At 48.1% G+C, this 21703-nt stretch overlaps 1 protein-coding gene across 1 annotated transcript in view; it reads left to right on the top strand.

The window, feature by feature from the left end:
- Positions 1–21703, top strand: part of DNAH10 (dynein axonemal heavy chain 10) — a 1963751-nt gene that overhangs the window by 1476870 nt on the left and 465178 nt on the right. The window contains exon 59 of the mRNA XM_086942901.1: positions 14859–14995. Coding sequence (XP_086799027.1) covers positions 14859–14995 — 137 coding nt within the window. The remainder of the gene's footprint in view (positions 1–14858; positions 14996–21703) is intronic.

Below are 21703 nucleotides of genomic sequence, written 5' to 3'. Positions count from 1 at the left end.
TGAAAAAAAGGGTCTAGGGGAAATATTTCCCGGCCATATAATCTCTATACCCCTGATTAGATACTAAAACTACAAAACAAGAGATTACAGGTCAATTAACAAAAACTGTATTATGAGCTACAAGAGGATAAGAACATCAGACACAAATGAGTAGAGTAGCCCAGGGCTTAGTAAAAAAATCCCATCAGCCCACCACTTTGGCGGAGCATCGTCATCTGGGAATTAAGTGGAATGAAATCTGTGTGCCAAGACCTTAGAACGGAATGGCTGTGTGACACTAGACTTCTGTCTAAGAGTTGGTTTAGCCGAGGTGCTCTCAAACCAATGGTTATACCTATGTCACCATATCGAAGTTTGGGATCCGGTTGTGTGCGCCTGAAGGGGTATAGACAGGACTTACTCAAGTTTACCTTCAGTCCCGACAGATTAGCGAAGGTCGCCAGGGTATTCATCAATGCAATTGGGAGGGTACGGACATCTTTAAGATATATCATGATGTTGTCAGCATACAATGATACTGCGTGTATGTCATCTCCCAGTGGGAACACCCCATTCAGCACCCTGCCGTCAAAGCATCTCGGCCAGTTGCCCCATCTCCAGGGCGAACAATAGAGGGTAGAGGGGGCACCCCTGATGAGTTCCGCAACCAATCAGTATGGGTTCGGAGATATAAATGCCTGACTTCACTCTTGCCGCTGGTTGCGTGTATAGAAGCTGGATTAGACGGAGGAAGTGGCCTTCGACCGCAAATAAATAAGGCCATTCCAGGGAGTCGAATGCCTTTTCCAGATCCAATTCCAGGCATCCAGAGTCCGGCCATTTGCACAGGCTCTAGGTGGTAACCCTAAAGAAGCAAGGGATGTTCAGGGAGGTGTTGCGGGCCAGGACAAAGCTGTTTTGGTCTGTGGCCACCAAAGATGACGCCAATGGGGCCAGACGGTCGGCCAGCACCTGGCTAATATTTTGTAGTCTGTATTTAACAATGCTTATGGACGATAAGATCCTGGGTCGGTCAGGTCTTTATCTTGCTTGGAGAGTGATACTAGTAGTGCTTCCCGCATAGAGGGAGGGAGAATGCCCGTGTGCAATGCCGCATTATAGAGTTGTTGGAGATGAGTTGTCACGAGATCCGCGTAAGCTTTGTAATAGCCCTAAGGGGGCCCATCCGTGCCTTGGGTCTTACCCGACGCCTATGCTCGTATCGCAACACCAATTTCCATGGGCGTGATAGGTTCATTTATTTCTGGGGCTTGTGCTTGGACCAGCGCTGGGAGCGTTAATTGGCAGAGGACAGTGGCAAGCGATGCATCATCAGGAGTAAATTTGGAAGTGTAGAGGGCCCTATAGTGTCTGGTTAATTCTGCATTTCTACCTGTGTGTGTAGTAGTTTGCCTGTCGCAGACCGGAGTGTAATTATAAGTTGGAATGTCTGGTCTTGTTTTATAAGCCACGCCAATACGTGGCCTGCCCGGTCTAAGTGTACATGCACCCTGGTGAGTGTGCAGCGTAATTGATATGTCGCAGTTGTTCCAGCAGTTCTGCCAGTTCGCCCCTCTTTGCTTCCACTGACCACCCAGTCTGATTCCAATTGTAGCAGCTCACCCTCCACCTTCGACATTGATTTCTCAAAGTGTTTATAGATGTTCCAGCTGATGCCCATACATTTGCCTCTGACCACCACCTTAAACGCCTCCCACTCAGTCAGCAAGTCCCCGGTCGACCCTGTATTGTGTTCAAAACATTTGGCCGTGGCTTCTCCCACTGCTCCATGGAATGCAGCATCCTCCAGGGCCGCGGGCTGGAGGTGCCAATAGGCACTGGTGGGCGAGGTGAATCCCACGAGAAGCTCAGCAGCTAGGGGTTGTGATCCGAATGCGTGCGACCAAGGTACTCTGTGCGGTCCATCATGTTGTGGAACAATGGGGACTCCCCTATTCAGTCAATACGCACATGTAGGCCATGTAGGGCCAAGTAAAAAGAATATACATTAGTATTAGGATGGCGTGACTGCCACAAGTCTACTAGTGACCAGTGTCAAAGCCAATCGCACAATGTTTGTGCATTATGAGTGGGTTGTGTACCCGACAGCGGGGGAAGGAACGGTCCAGTGAGATGTCAGTAACAGCATTATAGTCGCCCGCTATTAACCACAGGAGACCACACCAACCAGTCAGTAACGCCGAGAGTGAGCGGTAAAACTGTGCTTGTTCTGTGTTGGGGGCATATATTGCACCCAAAATCAACAAAACACCATTGAGACGTGTCTTTACGAATACATACCTTCCGCCAGGGTCAGTTTTTACTACCGATATTAGTGGTGTTCCTGCCCGCACCCATATTAGGACGCCCCTCGCATATGATGAGTAGTCAGTGGCATAAACCTGTCCCCGCCAACGGCTCTGCAGGCGCTCAACCTCAAGACTAGTCACGTGAGTCTCCTGTAAAAAAGCTATGTGTACCATTCTAAACCTGAGATAGGAATAGACCAAGTAACGGCGTGATGGTGTCTGTATGCCCCGCACATTCCATGTTATTATGTTGGTAGAAGACATTGGCAATCTATTGACTTATTCTGCATGCCAATCCACCCCATCTGGAATAGTAGCACTTGCATTGTACATACACATATGTGGGAACATAACACTCATTTGGCATTTGTTTCATTGACCCAGTTATAGAGTGTGGGATTCGCATAGCACACAAAATAGGGAAGGGGTAGATAGAAAGAGGGGTGGGAGATCTATTGTTCCTATGCCCGTTTGACTGTTTGTGAACTGTAAAGACCATGCCCACATATGCAGGTACGGTCGCTGCTATGGTGGACAACCGCATCTGCCATAATGGTAGTAGCCACCCCACCGCCAGCAAACATTACTCAGGGCGAGAGTGGCCTAGAGCCCAGGCACGCTGGGCAGACCCGTATTCCAGTGTAGTGTGAAAGCTGATAAAGGGTAGGTGAGGCACCAGGATGGGGAAAGACTTGGGTAATCCGCATTATAATTTCAAATGATGTGGTCTGCAGTTTGTGTCATCACCTCTGATGGTGAAGGCGCATCAGAGTCTGAGATGCTCCCTGTGATGGAGTCCATCTCGCTGGTGGAATTCTTCCTGTCCTCGTCCATATCCAAAGTTTGCTGTTCAGAGTGCAACAGTGCTGCCGTCCGTGTGACATCACGTCCCTCTGTGATCATTTGCTCCAAATTAGGGATGGCTGTTAGGTGGTCGGGCATGTTGGTGCGTCTCCGCTTACCCTAGTTAAGCTGCTGTGCAGGACCAGGGGTTCTGTCCAACTCAGTGGGACGTGTCGACCCAGTTGCATATCCTGCATGCTCCATCCAGTCCCCAGCATCCGCTGGGTCCTCAAAGAATCTGGTGGTTTCTTTGTCCACCACTCTCAAGCACGCAGGGAAGAGCAGTGAGTATCACGCATTCAATTCACGGAGTCGACGCTTTATCGCCAAGAAGGAGTGTCTTTGTCTCTGGACCGCTGCAGTATAGTCCGGACACAGCATCACCACTGCTCCGTTCACCTTGAGCTCCATTTTGCAATGCGCTTCATGTAGCACACTGTCCCGATCCCTGTAATTAAGTAGGCGGAACACAAATAGCCTAGGGGCTGTGCCTGGTGGTGGCCGTCTCGCAGGGACCCGAGGCGCTCTTTCCGCCACGAATTGTGCAGATTAATCAGCCTGAGGCATCCATTTGCGCAGCCAATCCTCTGTGTCCTTCACTGGGTCCTGTCCCTCCACTCCTTCCGGTAGGCCCACCACGCGTACATTATTGCAGCGCAATCTGCCCTCTGCGTCCTCAACCCTATCTAACAGCACTGTAATGCGGGTGAGCAGTGCCTGCCCACCCCGGTACATTGCGGTTTGCTATGCCAGGTCTACACACACGTCCACTCATTCACCCATACAGTCACTCATACATGCAGTCACTTATCAATACAGCACTATCATTTGCACTCATACACCTATACAGACACACCACATGCACCTATACAGACACTCACACATCATCACTTATCCACAGAGTTACTCACACACCTAGTCAGTCTTGCAAATAATCAATCACACTCCCATTTACTCACTTATACAGTTATACACACACCTCCTCATTTATTCATACAGATACTAACACATACTTACTATCTTATACAATCACTGATACAAGCACTCACTCATCCATACAGCCACTCTCACAATCTCTCACTCTCACATATAGTGATGTATATACCCTAACATTCACATAAACTGCCTTTCAAATGTATAGTTACTCACACATGTGCCACTGAGACAACCATTCACTCATCAACATACCCATACACACACTCACCAACCCCTACAGCCCTTCACAGATGCACTATTGAACCCATACACCCAGTGAATTACCCACTTACACATCTATGCACAGTCACGCACACCCCACCCACCCACACAAACACTCAGGCACCCATAAAGATACTCAGACAACCAATCAATAACCCATATAGACGCTCATGTAGCTATTCACCAACCCATGCAACCCCTTACACACCAACGAACAGACCGATACAGACATTAATACAGTTTAGTAACTAGCCCATGTATTCAGTAAGCCACGTTTAATCACTCACTTATACAGTCAGTGTTGGACTTGGCCCTTTTCACGGAAATTTTTTGCTTTTTGCTTCCTCGAATTCTGAATGTCCCTCCTTTGTAATAAAGTTGTATAGGCCCTGTGAGGTTAAAATGCCCAGGGTAATGTTAAAATCAATGCTAGGTACAGGTGCCCTCTACCCTCAACATGGCTGCCACTGACCCCTGTTACTGCAGCGTGGTCTTGCTAAGGCGCATTCTAGCTGCCAGGAGCTGGCTGAGACCCCATACATTGTTGCCATTCCAGCCTGCCTTGCCTGCCCACAGTTAGAGTAGGGAAGCTCCTGGCACCTTCTAGAAGAGGGGCAGAGCCTAGTTTTGCCGCCTTAGAGGGTGGTCACCTGACCTGGGCCTATATAAGGAAAGGGAGGGAAACTTTCTAGTCAGTTGGGGCATCACTGACCTGGGGAACCCACGCAGGAGATTTAGGCGGTAGGGCCTAGTCAGGGACTTATACCACTGGGAGTGACAGGACTTAGGTGCTCCCTCTTAAGTTGAGTGAGGTACCCTGAGCTAGCCCACTGATATGGCCCGGCGGGAGGGGAACCCAGGGACCATCTACAGTGACCTGCAGAGGAATCCTGCCTGCAGCCCTCAACTCAACCCCCTTTCAAGTAACAAGAAACAAGAAACTGGGATTGGTGTCAGTACAACGCGGATTTTTACAACGCATTCTGTTACATCGGAATTTTTACAACGCAGGATCCATTACATCGGATGCCATTACAACGCATGGCATTACATAGCAGATGCTATTACAACGCATGGCATTACATCGTAAGTATAGGTAAGTATACCTTTTTAAAAAAAATGTAATTAAGTTAATTTTATTAATTTAATTTAATTAATTTAATTAAAATACATTTTAAAATAGTAATTAATTTAATTTAATAAAATAAAATCTTTATTTAATTTAATTTTAATAAAATGTGTAATTAATTTTATTTAATTAATATAATGAAATTAATTTAATTTAAATATTTTTAAAATTGTAATTAAATTAAATTAATTAAAATAATGTATTTAATTTAATTAATTTAATTAAAAAATGTAATTAATGTAATATAATTAATTTAATAAATATATTTTAATTAATGTAAAAATGGTACATATAATTTAATTAGCCCTAAACACAAACCTACCCCTGAACCCTAAAATACCCCTGTACCCCAAAACCCAAACCCTGCCCTAAAACCTAAAAACACCCCTGTACTCCAAAACCCAAACCCTGCCCTGAAACCTAAAAACACCCCTGTACCTCAAAACCCAAACCCTGCCCTAAAACCTAAAAACACCCCTGTACCCCAAAACTCAAACCCTGCCCTGAAACCTAAAAACACCCCTGTACCCCAAAACCCAAACCCTGCCCTAAAACCTAAAAACACCCCTGTACCCCAAAACCCAAACCCTGCCCTAAAACCTAAAAACACCCCTGTAACCCAAAACCCAAACCCTGCCCTAAAACCTAAAAACACCCCTGTACCCCAAAACCCAAACCCTGCCCTGAAACCTAAAAACACCCCTGTACCCCAAAACCCAAACCCAGCCCTAAAACCTAAAAATACCCCTGTACCCCAAAACCCAAACCCAGCCCTAAAACCTAAAAATACCCCTGTACCCCAAAACCCAAACCCTGCCCTGAAACCTAAAAACACCCCTGTACCCCAAAACCCAAACTCTGCCCTAAAACCTAAAAACACCCAAACACCCCAAAACATATACCTCAGTACCCCAAAACATATACTCCTATACTCATACTCATTTAAAAAATTACTTAAATTAATATATTTAATTTATAATATTAAAAAACATAAATAAATATATTTATTTATAATTAATAATAATTAAAATATTTATATAATATTAAATAAAATAAAAAAAATGATATACTTACCAATACTTACGATGTAATGGTATGCGTTGTAATAGCATCTGCTATGTAATATCCTGCGTTGTAATGGCATCCGATGTAATGGAACCAGCGTTGTAAAAGCTGCGTTGTTACAGCATTCCGATGTAAAAGTTGCGATGTAACAGTAACATACCAAGAAACTGCTATTTACAAGTGCGCAAGATCCATCAAGCGCCAAGAAGAAGTCTGACTGCGCTAACCAGGACCACTGGGGATCCACCAGGTATTGGGCTGTGCTCCCTCTGCCCCTATGCCCTGACCTGGATCCCTGCGCAATCCTGCCACTGTTGTGTGGCCTGTCCTGTGTGAACTGCTGACTAACCTGCGTGCTGAGCGCTAGCCCCCTGAACTGCCTCATTGGTCTTAGCTGCCTGCGAGGAGGGCTGTGGTTCTCCGACCTACTGGGGCTCTGGAGACTGTGTGCCCTGAGAAGCGCTGTCCTTTTTCCACCGAGCGCTGTAACTGCTTAAAGACTGTGGCTGAATTGCTGTCCTGTCCTGAGGAAACTGCTGACTGCTGTAGCGCTACTGCGATCGCAGCGCTAGCCCATAACCCTGCTTAAGTTACTACAGCCGACTGCCCTGCCTCGAGTGCTCCCCCGCTTTGACTCTGTGGGAGCGCTGTGACCCCCATGAACTGCGGTGCCCTACAAGCGCTGTATTTCACCCCGGGCTGCTCCCCGCACCTGAAGCTCTGTGTGGCCGAGGCTGTTGGCGCCGAAGCGCCGCATGTTCCCCTGTGGCTGCCCCTGTGAAGCGCTGTGAGGAAGAGGAGCGCTGGCCAGCCACTCACCGCCGCAGCCCTCGTCGAACTGTCTGGCTCCGCTGTGGCCACTGCTGTTGGCACCGTGGGCGCGTGCGGAGGCCTCGGCCGGCGTCGGTATTCCCCCTGCGGCCCTCAGAGCCAGGAGAGGGCCGCCGCTGCATTCCCTCAGGCCGTGGTAGGCCTCGAAGCCGGCAACCAGCAGCACGTGACGGGTTCGTCAGTGGAAATCCCGCCCCCCGCCGCGCACCCATTGGCTCCCAGCGCCACACCCCGCAAGCCGCGCTGCTATTAGCGGCTGCGGGCGCACCCTTGATCCTCATTGGTCCCCAGGACTCTGTAAAGCCGAGAGGGGCCCGGGGAGCCCTACTGTGCCCCATAGCTGGCCCCCGCAGTGCCAAAAAAATACTGGAGGGCTCGGAGAAGAGCGACGGCCCTCCGCTATTCCCGAGAGACGCCGCAAAGGCCCTCCAAGGCCGAAGTACAAAGGTAAACCCCCGGGGAGGGGGCGGAAGGCCGGAGAAGGCCCCGAGTTCGCTTCTCCCCTGGGGAAATCTGCAGCAGGGCCCTGTTGGCCCTCGTGAGCCGAATTGGACCAGTGCCCCCTGAAACACTGGGCCACTCCCAGGGGAGAGTAGAGGTTAACCCCTGATGAGGGGCTGGTGGGGAATTCCCTATTCGAGTGGCCCACTGAGTGTAGTGCTTGCCCTATGACCACGGAGAGGGTGAACTTATGTTTCATGACATGCTTATTGAACTGGGCCAAGACACCATTGGGCCCTCGGCTTGTTAGGGGCAGCCTAAAGGCTCATGTGAACTGGCCTAAAGAACTGTTGGTTACCAGATGCAAGGGGTATTACTGCCTAATGATATGATTCAGCTAATGAATGGGTTACTTACCTGTTGGAATGTTTGCATAACTGTTGAAATGGTTAAGTTAACCTAATGAAATGCTTATTCTCCCCTGATGAGATATACCTCCTTGCCAGATGAAAAGTGTCATTCATGCCTGGAGTATGGTGGCCTGTTGACATGTCTATTCTGCAGGAAAGGTTTATTCTTGCTTAACGAAGCGTTACACCTTCAATGAAATGTTTACTCCTACTTAGTGCCACATTTCCTGAAAGCCTACAGTTACCTACTGAAATGTTTAATGCTGATTGAGGAGACATTTATTCTTGATTAAGAAACTGTGGTACCTATGCCTAGGATGTGGTTCTTTCTAACTGTTGAATGTTTTACTCCTGATACAGGGAAAGAGTTATTCTAACCTAAGGCAGTGGCTAGGGAAATGTTCTACATTTAATGAAAAGTTGTATCCTCATTTAATGCCCTGCTTCTTCCTGCTGAAGGAAATGTTTTACTCTTGCAAAGGAGTTTAATGGAATGTTCTACTCTTAGCCTTATGTATGGTTTAACCTAACTAATGAAACGTTTCACTCCAGCTAATTGAAGGTTCTACCTTGAATGAAATGTTTAGGCTCCTGTTTGGCGCTGCATCCCCTGAATGCTTGCAGGTGAATAGTGATGGCTCAACATGAACTGTACTCAAGTGATTCTTTAATGAATTCTTTGCAGGGGCGGGCTTCGTGAAATGTCTGTTCTATCTACGGAACTGTTGCCCAAATGCCTACAGTGCTATACTGCAGGGGTTATTTACTAATGAAATATTTTACCCATGCTGGAGGCAATGTGTAAACTGACCTAATGATATGCTGGTTTATACCTAATGAAATGGTTATTCTTCCATAGGAAAATGTGAAGTAATGAGATGCTAATTCTTTCATGAAATGTTTATTGCGACGTGTTATTGAGATAAGTTAATCTGACTATTGAACTGCTCCCTTTACTCCACTCTAATGAAATGCTTTGATGAGTAATAGATACTGTGATTTTCCACTCCTGAAACTTAATCTTATATAAAAGTTATTTGATTTTTAATCAAACTCACTGGAATGGCGTCAGTCATTGCGTGTGCCTTTATTGTCTCAGTGGTGGTGTGTGCTGTGTAGTCACTTAACACCTAAGCTTTCAGGTGTCTACCTGCTCGTGCCAGGCTACCCCCGGGGAACTGGTGACCCCAGTTCTTACATTGGTGCCGAGCGGTGGGATTCAGGACCTGTGACTATACAGCACCCTCCAGTGAGACAGAGTACGCCGCAATTAGACTGGCCACCTATCGTGCCTGCAAGCATAATTAATTGCCCCCCACTGTCTAACCTGTGTGGATAGGGACCTGTTTGACCCAGTATTGTACCCACGTCCTAGCATCTTTCCTTGATTTTATCTGGGTCCCCACCTGGCAAAATGGAGTTCCAGCTGGCCAACCTGGAAGAGTACACAGGGGCACCGCCTTGGGAATTTTGTCAGGGGGTGGGGGTGCCGGTTGGGCGGAAAGCCGCAAAGGAGGAGCTCCGTACCGCTTTGAGGGCATGGGTAAGGGCCCACCCAGAGGGGAGAGGGGATGGGGAACAGAAGGGGCAGGTCACACCAGGGGAGGCGGGCGCTCCAGAAGGACTAGACCTACTGAACACTATGATGAGTGGAAATGTGTTGCCAGGAAGACGTTCCGGGACAGGCAGTAGTGTATCTAGGAGGAGTGCGTCGTCCAAGGTGTATGAGGACAGGAGGGAGGAGAGGCGATTGAGAATGGAGCTTGCTAAGCTAGAGCACGAGAGGGAGAGAGAAAGGGAAGATAGAGAGTTTGCTTTGGAGAGAGAAAGATTAGCTATGGAGGAAAGGAAATTGGCGCACAAGCTCCAGCTTAAAGAAATGGAGCTGCGAGCATTACAATTAGGTGCGCCAGGAAGTTCTAATGGTGACAGCGTACCCGAGGTTCGGGGGAGTGATCCTGAAGGGAGTGGTGCAGGGATCTTCCGACCCAGCGAGGCAGGAGAGGTGAGGAGTAGCCCAGCTAGGTCCCAGGATAGTGAGAGTGTTGTAGGGCCTCACATCCCATCTACAGGAGAGAGTGAGACGGGGAGGTGTCCCGAGGTGCCCCAACCACAGTCACAGGGCCTGGAGAGTTCCATAAGGGGACCCCAGGTTGGGAGTCTAGGCCGTCCTGATGTGCCCTCCAGAAAAGGGGATCTCCTCGTGTCAGGAGAACCCGGAGCATCAGTAATCGGAGCTCCAGTGGTTCGGGGTTCTGACCAGTCACAGGGTTTAGATCCTGGACTGGGGGTTCAGGTTCAGGAGATGCCTGACCTGGAGGGTGGGGTACCTGTAATCCAGGTCCCTATCAGTTTGACTTCCAGGGGTACTTCTCCCGGTGGGAGGGTTCGGAACTCTAGGAGGTGGTGCGGAGGGAGGAAGGACTCTCCTCCGTCACCGGCTCAGCCACAGGGCGCAGATCCCGGGTTGGGTGGCCAGGTTGAGGGTTTGCCGGACCTGGCGGGTGGGACATCTGTCATCAGAGTCCCCCCAGATTTGACTCTTAGGGGTGCTACTCCGGTTAGGAGGGTGCAAAACTCTGGGAGGTGGTGCAGGGGGAGGGAGGACTCACCCCTGTCACCAGTTCAACCTAAGGGTCTAGACTCTAGGTTGGGGAGAGAGTGGTATTCTGAGAGAGTCTCGCTTAGGAGGAATAGGCGGAACCCCAGAAGGAGAGGTAGGGGGAGGAGAGCCTCGCCCCTGGTGGCTGGTCAGCCTGAGGGTTCGGACTCCAGGTGGGATGACCAGTGGGCGTTTGGAGCTGCAAGGAGGAGAAGGAGAGTGGTTAAATGGTACTACGGGCCTGGGGCTACTGCCCCCCACTCTATGAGAGAGCTAGGGCCAGAGACTTTTGGACTGTCTAGAGGCCAGTCCTGGCCAAATCCCACTAGGGAACACCAGTGGGGTGGTCTGAATGGTGAAGAGCTGGCAGATGGCATTGAAGTTACAGGCCTGCGTCCACCTTTTTCCGCCCCAAGCAGGGAAGACCACCAAGTGAGGATTGGTCTACCCTGGCTTTTGGCTGGGGGGGAGTTGTGTTGGACTTGGCCCTTTTCACAGAAGTTTTTTGCTTTTTGCTTCCCCGAATTCTGGATGTCCCTCCTTTGTAATAAAGTTGTATAGGCCCTGTGAGGTTAAAATGCCCTGGGTAATGTTAAAATCAATGCTAGGTGCAGGTGCCCTCTGCCCTCAACATGGCTGCCACTGACCTCTGTTACTGCAGCGTGGTCTTGTTAAGGCGCACTCTAGCTGCCAGGAGCTGGCTGAGACCCCATACATTGTTGCCATTCCAGCCTGCCTTGCCTGCCCACAGTTAGAGTCGGGAAGATCCTGGCACCTTCTAGAGGAGGGGCGGAGCCTAGTTTTGCCGCCTTAGAGGGTGGTCACCTGACCTGGGCCTATATAAGGAAAGGGAGGGAAACTTTCTAGTCAGTTGGGGCATCACTGACCTGGGGAACCCACGCAGGAGATTTAGGCGGTAGGGCCTAGTCAGGGACTTATGCCACTGGGAGTGACAGGACTTAGGTGCTCCCTCTTAAGTTGAGTGAGGTACCCTGAGCTAGCCCACTGATCTGGCCCGGCGGGAGGGGAACCCAGGGACCATCTAAAGTGACCTGCAGAGGAATCCTGCCTGCAGCCCTCAACTCAACCCCCCTTCAAGTAACAAGAAACAAGAAACTGCTATTTACAAGGGCGCAAGATCCATCAAGCGCCAAGAAGAAGAAGTCTGACTGCGCTAACCAGGACCACTGGGGATCCACCAGGAATTGGCCTGTGCTCCCTCTGCCCCTCTGCCCTGACCTGGATCCCTGCGCAATCCTGCCACTGTCGTGTGGCCTGTCCTGTGTGAACTGCTGACTAAACTGCATGCTGAGCGCTAACCCCATGAACTGCCTCACTGGTCTTAGCTGCCTGCCAGGAGGGCTGTGGTTCTCTGACCTATTGGGGCTCTGGAGACTGTGTGCCCTGAGAAGCGCTGTCCTTTTTCCACCGAGCGCTGTAACTGCCTAAAGACTGTGGCTGAATTGCTGTCCTGTCCTGAGGAAACTGCCTCCTGCTGACTGCTGCAGCACTACTGCAATCGCAGCGCTAGCCCATAACCCTGCTTAAGTTACCACAGCCGACTGCCCTGCCTCGAGTGCTCCCCCGCTTTGACTCTGAGGGAGCGCTGTGACCCCCATGAACTGCGGTGCCCTGCAAGCGCTGTTTTTCACCCCGGGCTGCTCCCCGCACCTGAAGCGCTGTGTGGCCGAGGCTGTTGGCGCTGAAGCGCCCCTTGTTCCCCTGTGGTTTCCCCTGTGAAGCGCTGTGAGGAAGAGGAGCGCTGGCCAGCCACTCACCGCCGCATCCCTCGTCGAACTGTCTGGCTCCGCTGTGGACGTTGCTCTTGGCGCCATGGGCGCGTGCGGAGGCCTCGGCCGGCGTCGGTATTCCTCCGGCGGCCCTCAGAGCCAGGAGAGGGCCGCCGCTGCATTCCTTCAGGCCGTGGTAGGCCTCAAAGCCGGCAACCAGCAGCACGTGACGGGGGCGTCAGTGGAAATCCCACCCCCCGCCGCGCACCCATAGGCTCCCAGCGCCGCACTTCGCAAGCCGCGCTGCTATTGGCGGCTGCGGGCGCACCCTTGATCCTCATTGGTCCCCGGGGCTCTGTAAAGCCAAGAGGGGCCCGGGGAGCCCTACTGTGCCACATAGCAGGCCCCCGCAGTGCCGGAAACACACCGGAGGGCTCGGAGAAGAGCAAGGGCCCTCCGCTATTCCCGAGAGATGCCGCAAGGGCCCTCCAAGGCCGAAGTACAAAGGTAAACCCCCAGGGAGGGGGCGCGAGGCCGGAGAAGGCCCGAGTTCGCCCCTCCCCTGGGGAAAACTGCAGCTGGGCCCCGTTGGCCCTCGTGAGCCGAATTAGGCCAGTGCCCCCTGAAACACTGGGCCACTCCCCCGGAAGAGTAGAGGTTAACCCCTGATGAGGGGCTGGTAGGGAATTCCCTGTTCGAGTGGCCCACTGAGTGTAGTGCTTGCCCTACGACCATGGAGAGGGTGAACCTATGTTTCATGACATGCTTATTGAACTGGGCCAAGACACCATTGGGCCCTGGGCTTGTTAGGGGCAGCCTAAAGGCTCATGTGAACTGGCCTAAAGAACTGTTGGTTACCAGATGCAAGGGGTATTACTGCCTAATGATATCATTCGCCTAATGAATGGGTTACTTACCTGTTGGAATGTTTGAATAACTGTTGAAATGGTTAAGTTAACCTAATGAAATGTTTATTCTCCCCTGATGAGATTTACCTCCTTGCCAGATGAAAAGTGTCATTCATGCCTGGAGTATGGTGGCCTGTTGACATGTCTATTCTGCAGGAAAGGTTTATTCTTGCTTAACGAAGCGTTACACCTTCAATGAAATGTTTACTCCTACTTAGTGCCACATTTTCTGCAAGCCTACAGTTTCCTACTGAAATGTTTAATGCTGATTGAGGAGACGTTTATTCTTCATTAAGAAACTGTGGTACCTATGCCTAGGAGGTGGTTCTTCCTAATTGTTGAATGTTTTACTCCTGATACAGGGAAAGAGTTATTCTAACCTAAGGCAGCGGCTAAGGAAATGTTCTACATTTAATGAAAAGTTGTATCCTCATTTAATGCCCTGCTTCTTCCTGCTGAGGAAAATGTTTTACTCTTGCAAAGGAGTTTAATGGAATGTTCTACTCTTAGCCTTATGTATGGTTTAACCTAACTAATGAAACGTTTCACTCCAGCTAATTGAAGGTTCTACCTTGAATGAAATGTTTAGGCTCCTGTTTGGCGCTGCATCCCCTGAATGCTTGCAGGTGAATAGTGATGGCTCTACATGAACTGTACTCAAGTGATTCTTTAATGAATTCTTTGCAGGGGCGGGCTTCGTGAAATGTTTGTTCTATCTACGCAACTGTTGCCCAAATGCCTACAGTGCTATACTGCAGGGGTTATTTACTAATGAAATATTTTACCCATGCTGGAGGCAATGTGTAAACTGATCTGATGATATGCTGGTTTATTCCTAATGAAATGGTTATTCTTCCATAGGACGCTCCTTTTCTTATCTGGCCCCTGTGCTATGGAATTCACTCCCATGCCCGATTCTGCATGAAATCAACCACAAAAGCTTTCTTAAAAACCTTAAGACCTTGTTGTTTAATCAGTAAAACTTGTCTTTCTGTTGCATTCGTCCTTGGCGCTGGGAAACCTCTGGGGAGCTGCGCGCCCTATAAATTGAATTGAATAATAATAGGTAATTGGCAGAAAAGTAACAAGTAAAAAATAAAGGTCCTGTTTTTAGTTCAGAAATGTTTTTGTAAAGTTTTAAAGGAATGACATAGTTGTATTTCCTAGATGAACTGAATGATGCAGGCTAATTAATGCATGCAATACAATAGAAAACAATAACTTTTAGTGTACTTGTTCTAAAATGTTGTAATAATACACTGCTGCTGACCGCCAACAAGATCTTGGAAGAAGATGCAGCTTTGGACTGTGGGGTTATGTCCAAAACCTCTCAATGTTGGCAAAAAAAGTGTGCTTAGTGAGGAGCGTAACATTTTTTCAAGTAACTTGTTAAATCTTCCTTTTTATCCTCTAGGTTTTTTAAAGACTCTAAATACCTCATTGGAAGAAATGGAAGCCATCAGCAAAGCAGGATTAGGGATGTTAAAATTTGTGGAAGCAGTAATGAGTTATTGTGATGTGGCCAAAGAAATCAAACCCAAAAGAGAAAAGGTATGATAGAGACCAGCTTCATGTTAAATATTAGAAGGATAAGTATGTTTACTGATAACATGTGTATTAGCAACATGGAGAGGGTGTTAGTGCAAACAGCAGGAAAGTATTGGATCATTTCTGCCTTTGACATGCTGATGGATACTTCTTCCTGCAGATTCTTCACCTTTTAAATACCCCCAGTGTCAGACAGAAACTCTAATAGCTCTCCACGCTTGAAAGTTGTGTTCCTTTAACATCACTGGAGTCATTAATCTCCACCGTTGGTGTTCACTTTTTTGCGTGCCATTGCCATGAATCTGACGCTTAAATCTTCTCACAAGTTTGCATTTCTTTTTCTCTAATTTTTTCATCAGGTGCAGTTGTTTTTCATTATGTCACCACCCAAACAAATGGGTTTCAAAACATATAGGGACTTTGATGGACAAATGCCCATTACTGGGCACCAATCCTGGGGACGCTACCACCTGCAGCACCTACTCCATGGCTTAAACCTGCTCATCCTTATCTAGAGCTCCCCACGGTAGAAATTAACCCACCTGTGTTCCTCATTGCATTGCAGTACATCTGGCCATCTGGCCCCAGGGGTCCAATGGCTTTTATCTCCAGGAGCATGCTGACCTAATACCATCATGCACCCTCCTCACCATTCCTGCCTTTTGCCCCCAGTCACCTGAACTCTAGCAACAAACACTGCATTGCCCCAGTATTTAGGATGGGTGCCACGATCGACCCCCACCTCCGATAGCAACTCCATCATCTTTGCCCTCTGCACTGGATTCTACCAATTCCCTGGTGACACAATGTATTTCACCTGTGACACAGATGACACCACTGCTGCCGCAATCTCTGGCCCAGACCTTCTCTCCAGCTTCTCAGCCGACTCCACTGTCTTCGCAACGCCCTAATGCAGAATCATTATCTCTGATGGAATTTCCACGCCAGGGTTCAAGAAGAAAGGCTCAATGTCTCATGGGGGAAGGTTGATTCCTTTTTGAGAAATCAGAACCTCACTAGGACCCGAGCTAGGATGATAATGGGTTTGGACGGTCTACTACTCTAATCCCTGATTTTGTAGGATAGAGAGATGCCTTAACAGGTATTAGCTAGTAGGTTCTCTGGAATTCTCTTCTAGACACAGTCACTCAGACGTCTTACAGCAATAACTACTGTACTGTAATTCTTGGAAAATGTGGGGCAGGGACAGGAAGCAGACATGGACAGTATGTTTGTGTGTCTGTATGTGGGGGTGAGATTTTTTGGACAGGTTTTGAAGGCCTTAATGCTCACACGCTGGTGGCCGTTAAAGGGTGTTACTTACCTTTTCTCTTCATAAAGTACCCTCACTTTTCACTCAAGCCCATTTTGGTGCAAGTAAAAGCAGTTAACATACTCGCCAGAGGGTTATAACCAGCATTGCACATTCACTTGAAAGTGCAAAGAGTGTTGGACCGCTTGATAAAAACTATTACGATACAATAGTATCAACTATATTACAACAGGCTGACTAACCGTGTATATATAGTTGTCAAGCACAGTGATGTGGCCTATGGCTCATACCAAAGGTCCACCATTCTGCCCTTTCTGACTAGGGCATTTTGGATGTACTTTTGATTTAAGCAAACCTGTAAACTATTGAGTGTCTGCTGTGTTCCAAGGAGCTCATCAGCATCGTGAAAGAACTCTCCAACCCCAGATCCAACACCAACGACATACCACCATCACAAGACCTGTGCGGCTCCCTGGCAACCTTCTTTCACCGCAAGATCACCGACATCCACGACAGCTTCAACCCCGAGACCCCCGCACCCACCACCGAGTCCACCACCCCCGCGACCACTACCTGAACCAGCCGCTTAACCGCCTGGTCCATCGCCAGCGACGAAGACACCATCAAAACCATGAACTCCATCCACTCCGGATCCCCATCCGACCCCTGCCCCCACCACATCTTCAACAAAGCCAGCACAACCATCGCGCCCCACCTCTGGAAAACCATCAACAGCTCCTTCGATACAGCAACCTTCCCGGAAAGCTGGAAGCACGCCGAGATCAACGCCCTTCTGAAGAAACCAAAGGCGGACCCCAAGGACCTCAAGAACCTCCGGCCCATCTCCCTGCTCCAGTTCCCGGCGAAAGTAACAGAGAAGATTGTCAACAAACAGCTAACCCGCTAGCTCGAAGACAACAACATCCTGGACCCTTCCCAAACTGGTTTTCGCAGCAACCACAGCACCGAGACCGCCCTCATCTACGCCACTGACGACATCAAGATCCTAATGGACAAAGGAGAAGCAGCTGCCCTCATCCTCCTGGACCTGTCAGCAGCCTTTGACACAGTCTGCCACCGCACCCTATCAGCACGTCTCCATGACGCCGGAATTCAAGAGAAGGCCCTGGCCTGGACCACATCCTTCCTCTCCGGCAGAACCCAGAGCGTCCGCCTCCCACCCTTTCGCTCAAAAACAACCAAGATCATCTGCGGCGTCCCACAGGGATCCTCCCTCAGCCCGACTCTGTTCAATATCTACATGGCACCGCTCGCCCATGTCGCACGTCAACATAACCTCAACATCATCTCCTACGCCGACGACACCAAGCTGATCATATCCCTCACCGAAGACCCCCACACCGCCAAAGGAATGAAGGCTGTAGCCGACTGGATGAAGGACAGCAGACTGAAGCTGAATTCAGACAAGACGGAGGTCCTCATTCTCAGACCCACCCCATCAGCCTGGGACGACTCTTGGTGGCCCACATCGCTTGGCACAGCCCCGGAACCCACAGACCACGCACGCAACCTCGACTCCACCCTCTCCATGACCAGACAAGTCAACGCCGTCTCTGCATCCTGCTTCAACACCCTCCGAATGCTCCCCAGGATCTTCAAGTGGATCCCTACCGCCACAAGAAAAACCGTCACCCAGGCCCTCATCACCAGCAGACTCGACTACGGGAACGCCCTCTACTCAGGATCAACAAGTACCCCCCCCCCCTCCCCCCCACCCCCCCAACGCCTTGAGACCCTCACGGGTATGTAGCGTGCTTTAGAAATGCAATGATTGATTGATTGATTGTCGACGGTGTTTGAAATGTTTATTCACATATTAATCAAGTCTAAAAGTAACACAAACTAATTATTGCAAAAGATACAATAGTAAATTAGTTTCAGTGTTTAAACTGAATGCATTTACACCGTGCAATACTTTCCTCCTGTGCCATTCCTGTAATATGACAGGTCAATAGAAAAGAGTTCTTAGAAGATCCTCTAATTGTTAACAAACCTTGTGCGTGCGCCTAAAGAAGCATTAGTAAATTGGAGAATAGATACCAAAACATAAATGAAAGTAATACTTAAAAACTAGTTGTCCGACTATGTTCTAGAAACTATTTCCAAAAACGTAACTTATCCCGCAGTAGTAGCTGAAGTTTATTGTAGTAATCGAGGATTACAATAATAAGTATAAAACATCATACATAACATAAATTCCTAAAATGGTAATATTCTGCAATTTTAACATACAGTCTGCCGATTTCAATGCATTAAAAACTCTGAGCATAAATGTATATTTACACTCCAACTTCAAAGCAATTTGCATGCAATTTAATCCATATATAGTTGCCGTAATCTTAACAATTATAAAGATGCCTGAGTAAACTTTTTAAGTTTCAACCAATAGCAGCACTGGCATTGTTCTTCATATCGTTGACCAAAACCTTTCAGCCTTCATTCGATCTTACTTGCCCTAATATATTTTCTTGCCTAATCCAATAAAGTGCTAATGTGCTGAGATGTCCAATTACCCTGTAAGATGTACGGGGCGTATGTATCAAAGAATGGTTTTGCAATTCTCAAATAGCGATTTTTGGAGTATCGCTATTTGAGAATCGCAAAACGAGATGTAATTAAAAAATAGCAACTTTTCTGCAATTCCTTCGCATTCCTTAATTGCAACTCGCAAATTGCGAGTCACAATTCATTCCTATGGGCCAAGAGGCCCATAGGAATGAATGGGACTTGCGTACGCAACTTGCGAGTACCCAATAGGTACTCGCAAATTGCGCACGCAATTACAGGGTGCAAGGGTTCCAAAAAGACACCCTGTTGCACCCCTGAAATGTGCATGTGTGCACATCTAGCATACATACATGCACTAAGGGCATGTATGTGCACCACATGGCACTTTAAAAAAAGCAAAAAAGAGCAATTTTTCAAAGAAATCGCAATTTACCACCAATCTGAAGTTGGTGGTAATTTGCGATTTCTTAAGCCGAAATTGCACAACTTGGGTGCTTCCTACATTGCAATTAAGGAATCGCAATTTGCGATTCCTTAAATGCATTCACAAAATAGGGAATCGCAAATTTTGTGATTCCCTATTTTCGAGGGCCTTTTGGGTTGATACATCCCGAAAGGCTTTTCCCATTTGCAAATGGGATGATTCTGAGAATTGGCCCGTTTGCGAACGGGAAAAGGGCTTGATACATATGCCCCAAACTGCTTTAGAGGCCCAAGTTACTACGGCAAAAAAAGCATGTAGTGATACAAAAATGTATTTTAGTATTCAATTCCATCTGTTTGTGCTTCCCTGAAGTACAAATGGAATAGAAAATGTGGCAATATCATTAGAAGAATTAAGAGGGACACTGCCCTTAGATAAACTTAACATTCGTTCTGATGGATACTTCTAACCAAAGATTGCTCATCTTTTGAATACCCATGGGTACCAGACTGGATTTCGAAAGCTTTCTTTAATATATAATCTTTATTGCTTGATTAATTAAAATCATTGCAATCAAAAGATCTTATATCTCCAAGAAAAACACATTTACATTACGAACAAAACATCTTCTCATCACATAATATAAAAAACTGTCCCATAAATACAATTTAGAAACTTATCGATAAGCCCAAATCTAGCCACCTTACATCGTTAATCATAGGATATTCTTGCACAATATACATTTTAAAGTGACGGTGTGCATTACATACTATTACCATGGATATAATACAGAAATATTCTGACAAAAAATCTTTTATTTCCACTATGAAAACTACACCTGTTATATTGCAAAGTGTTTGTAGTAAGGTGCAAAAATGACTAATGTAAAGAAGTTTCTTTTAAACTTTTCCTGCCCCCCTTCCTTTCAAAGTGCTAATGTTAAAAAAATGCATCAATTTGCTGCGATGATAACCCAGCTATTGTTACATTTCAAATGAATAAACTTTCTTCAATTTCTCCTGATTGCTGATGCCAGTTCCTCTTTTTCAGTATTTTGACCACTTTTTCTCAAATTGTCGTGACAGTGTGCAGGAATGCCTTTTGCACAGTAGGCGGATGTAAGCTGTGCCACACCTGTAGAAAGCAGATGTCGTCACAGAGCCTTGGCGCCAAACATGCTGGAAAATCCTGCAACAAATGTTCCCTGACATCTGAAGGCCATGAGGGAGCGTGAAACCAAACTTTACAGAGCTGGACTCATTCAAAGTCTGAAGGCTGTTCACAGCCTTCGTCCTCCATTATGAACAGGATAAAATCAAAAGGCAACTCGCTGCAAGCGCAAGAAGACCAAGTGGGATTCAGCCCCATCCCGCTCTCACTCCACAGAGAATGTGACACTTGTATAGTGCCACTCTGACAGCATTGTCCAATTAAGACCCAATTCCAAGTCAGAAACCGATGCACCTAAATTTTCACAGGCCGTTGTCAACTCAGCAGCAGTTTGAAGACTTCAATGAGATGATGCTGCAGTGTGTTGGAGGGTTCTGGGTCTCATGTTGTGCCTTTGGGCCACATGAATACACCAGGGTCTCAGGTTGAACCTCTGCGGAAGTGTACTGATCCCATTTGGCCTTAGCCTGACCCACACTGGTGTCAGGCAATACCTTTGCCACAGGCCCCACTGATTACGCAGTGCTTGGAGCTGGCTCGGCTCCTGGAGCACTGGTTCCAGTCTTTGTTCCAGTTCTGGTGTCGTAACCATGCCACCTTCGGCAACATTGCAGCCTATGTCACGGTATGAAGTAACTACGTGCAGCCTGCGGCGTTTGCAGGATTTCCCCCCTATTCCCCTCGTGTGGAAGCCAGTGCTATTGGAGGTTGTTTTGATTCTGACTCCATTGCAGTCCTGGGTACGAATATGTTCTTCACAACAAAGATGAAGAGGTAGGCAGTATTATACCCCCCACATCACAATATTCAGGCAAAGCATCCAAATCACTGTCATTCTGATGTTTTGGCCTCTACCAAAACATCAGAATGACAGTGATTTGGATGCTTTGCCTGAAATGGAATTGGATTTACAGAGGTTAATGCATCGTTTGTAGTGATCACATGCAGGGCTGCAGGGTCTTGGAAATGATAAATTATAAATCAATCAAGGCACTTATAGAGCGCACTACATACCCTTTAGGGTCTCAAGGCGCTGGGGGGGGGAGGGCTGCTGCTACTGATCGAAGAACCAGGTCTTGAGGAGTCTTCTAAAAGCCGGTAGGTCTTAGGTCTGCTGTAGGTTGGTGGGGAGGGTGTTGCAGGTCTTGGCGGCGAGGAGGGAGAAGGATCTGCCGCCGGCAGTCGTTCTTCAGATGCGGGGGACTGTGGCGTGGGTTAGGCCAGCGGATCGGAGCTGGCGGTGGGGGTGTAGAAGCAGAGTCGTATGTTGAGAAATGCTGGGCCGCTGTTGTGGAGAGCTTTGTGCGCGTGGAGG

Source organism: Lissotriton vulgaris, chromosome 11, assembly GCF_964263255.1.
Source record: "Lissotriton vulgaris chromosome 11, aLisVul1.2, whole genome shotgun sequence".
NCBI lineage: Eukaryota > Metazoa > Chordata > Amphibia > Caudata > Salamandridae > Lissotriton > Lissotriton vulgaris.
This window is presented reverse-complemented; position numbering and strand designations above follow the sequence as displayed.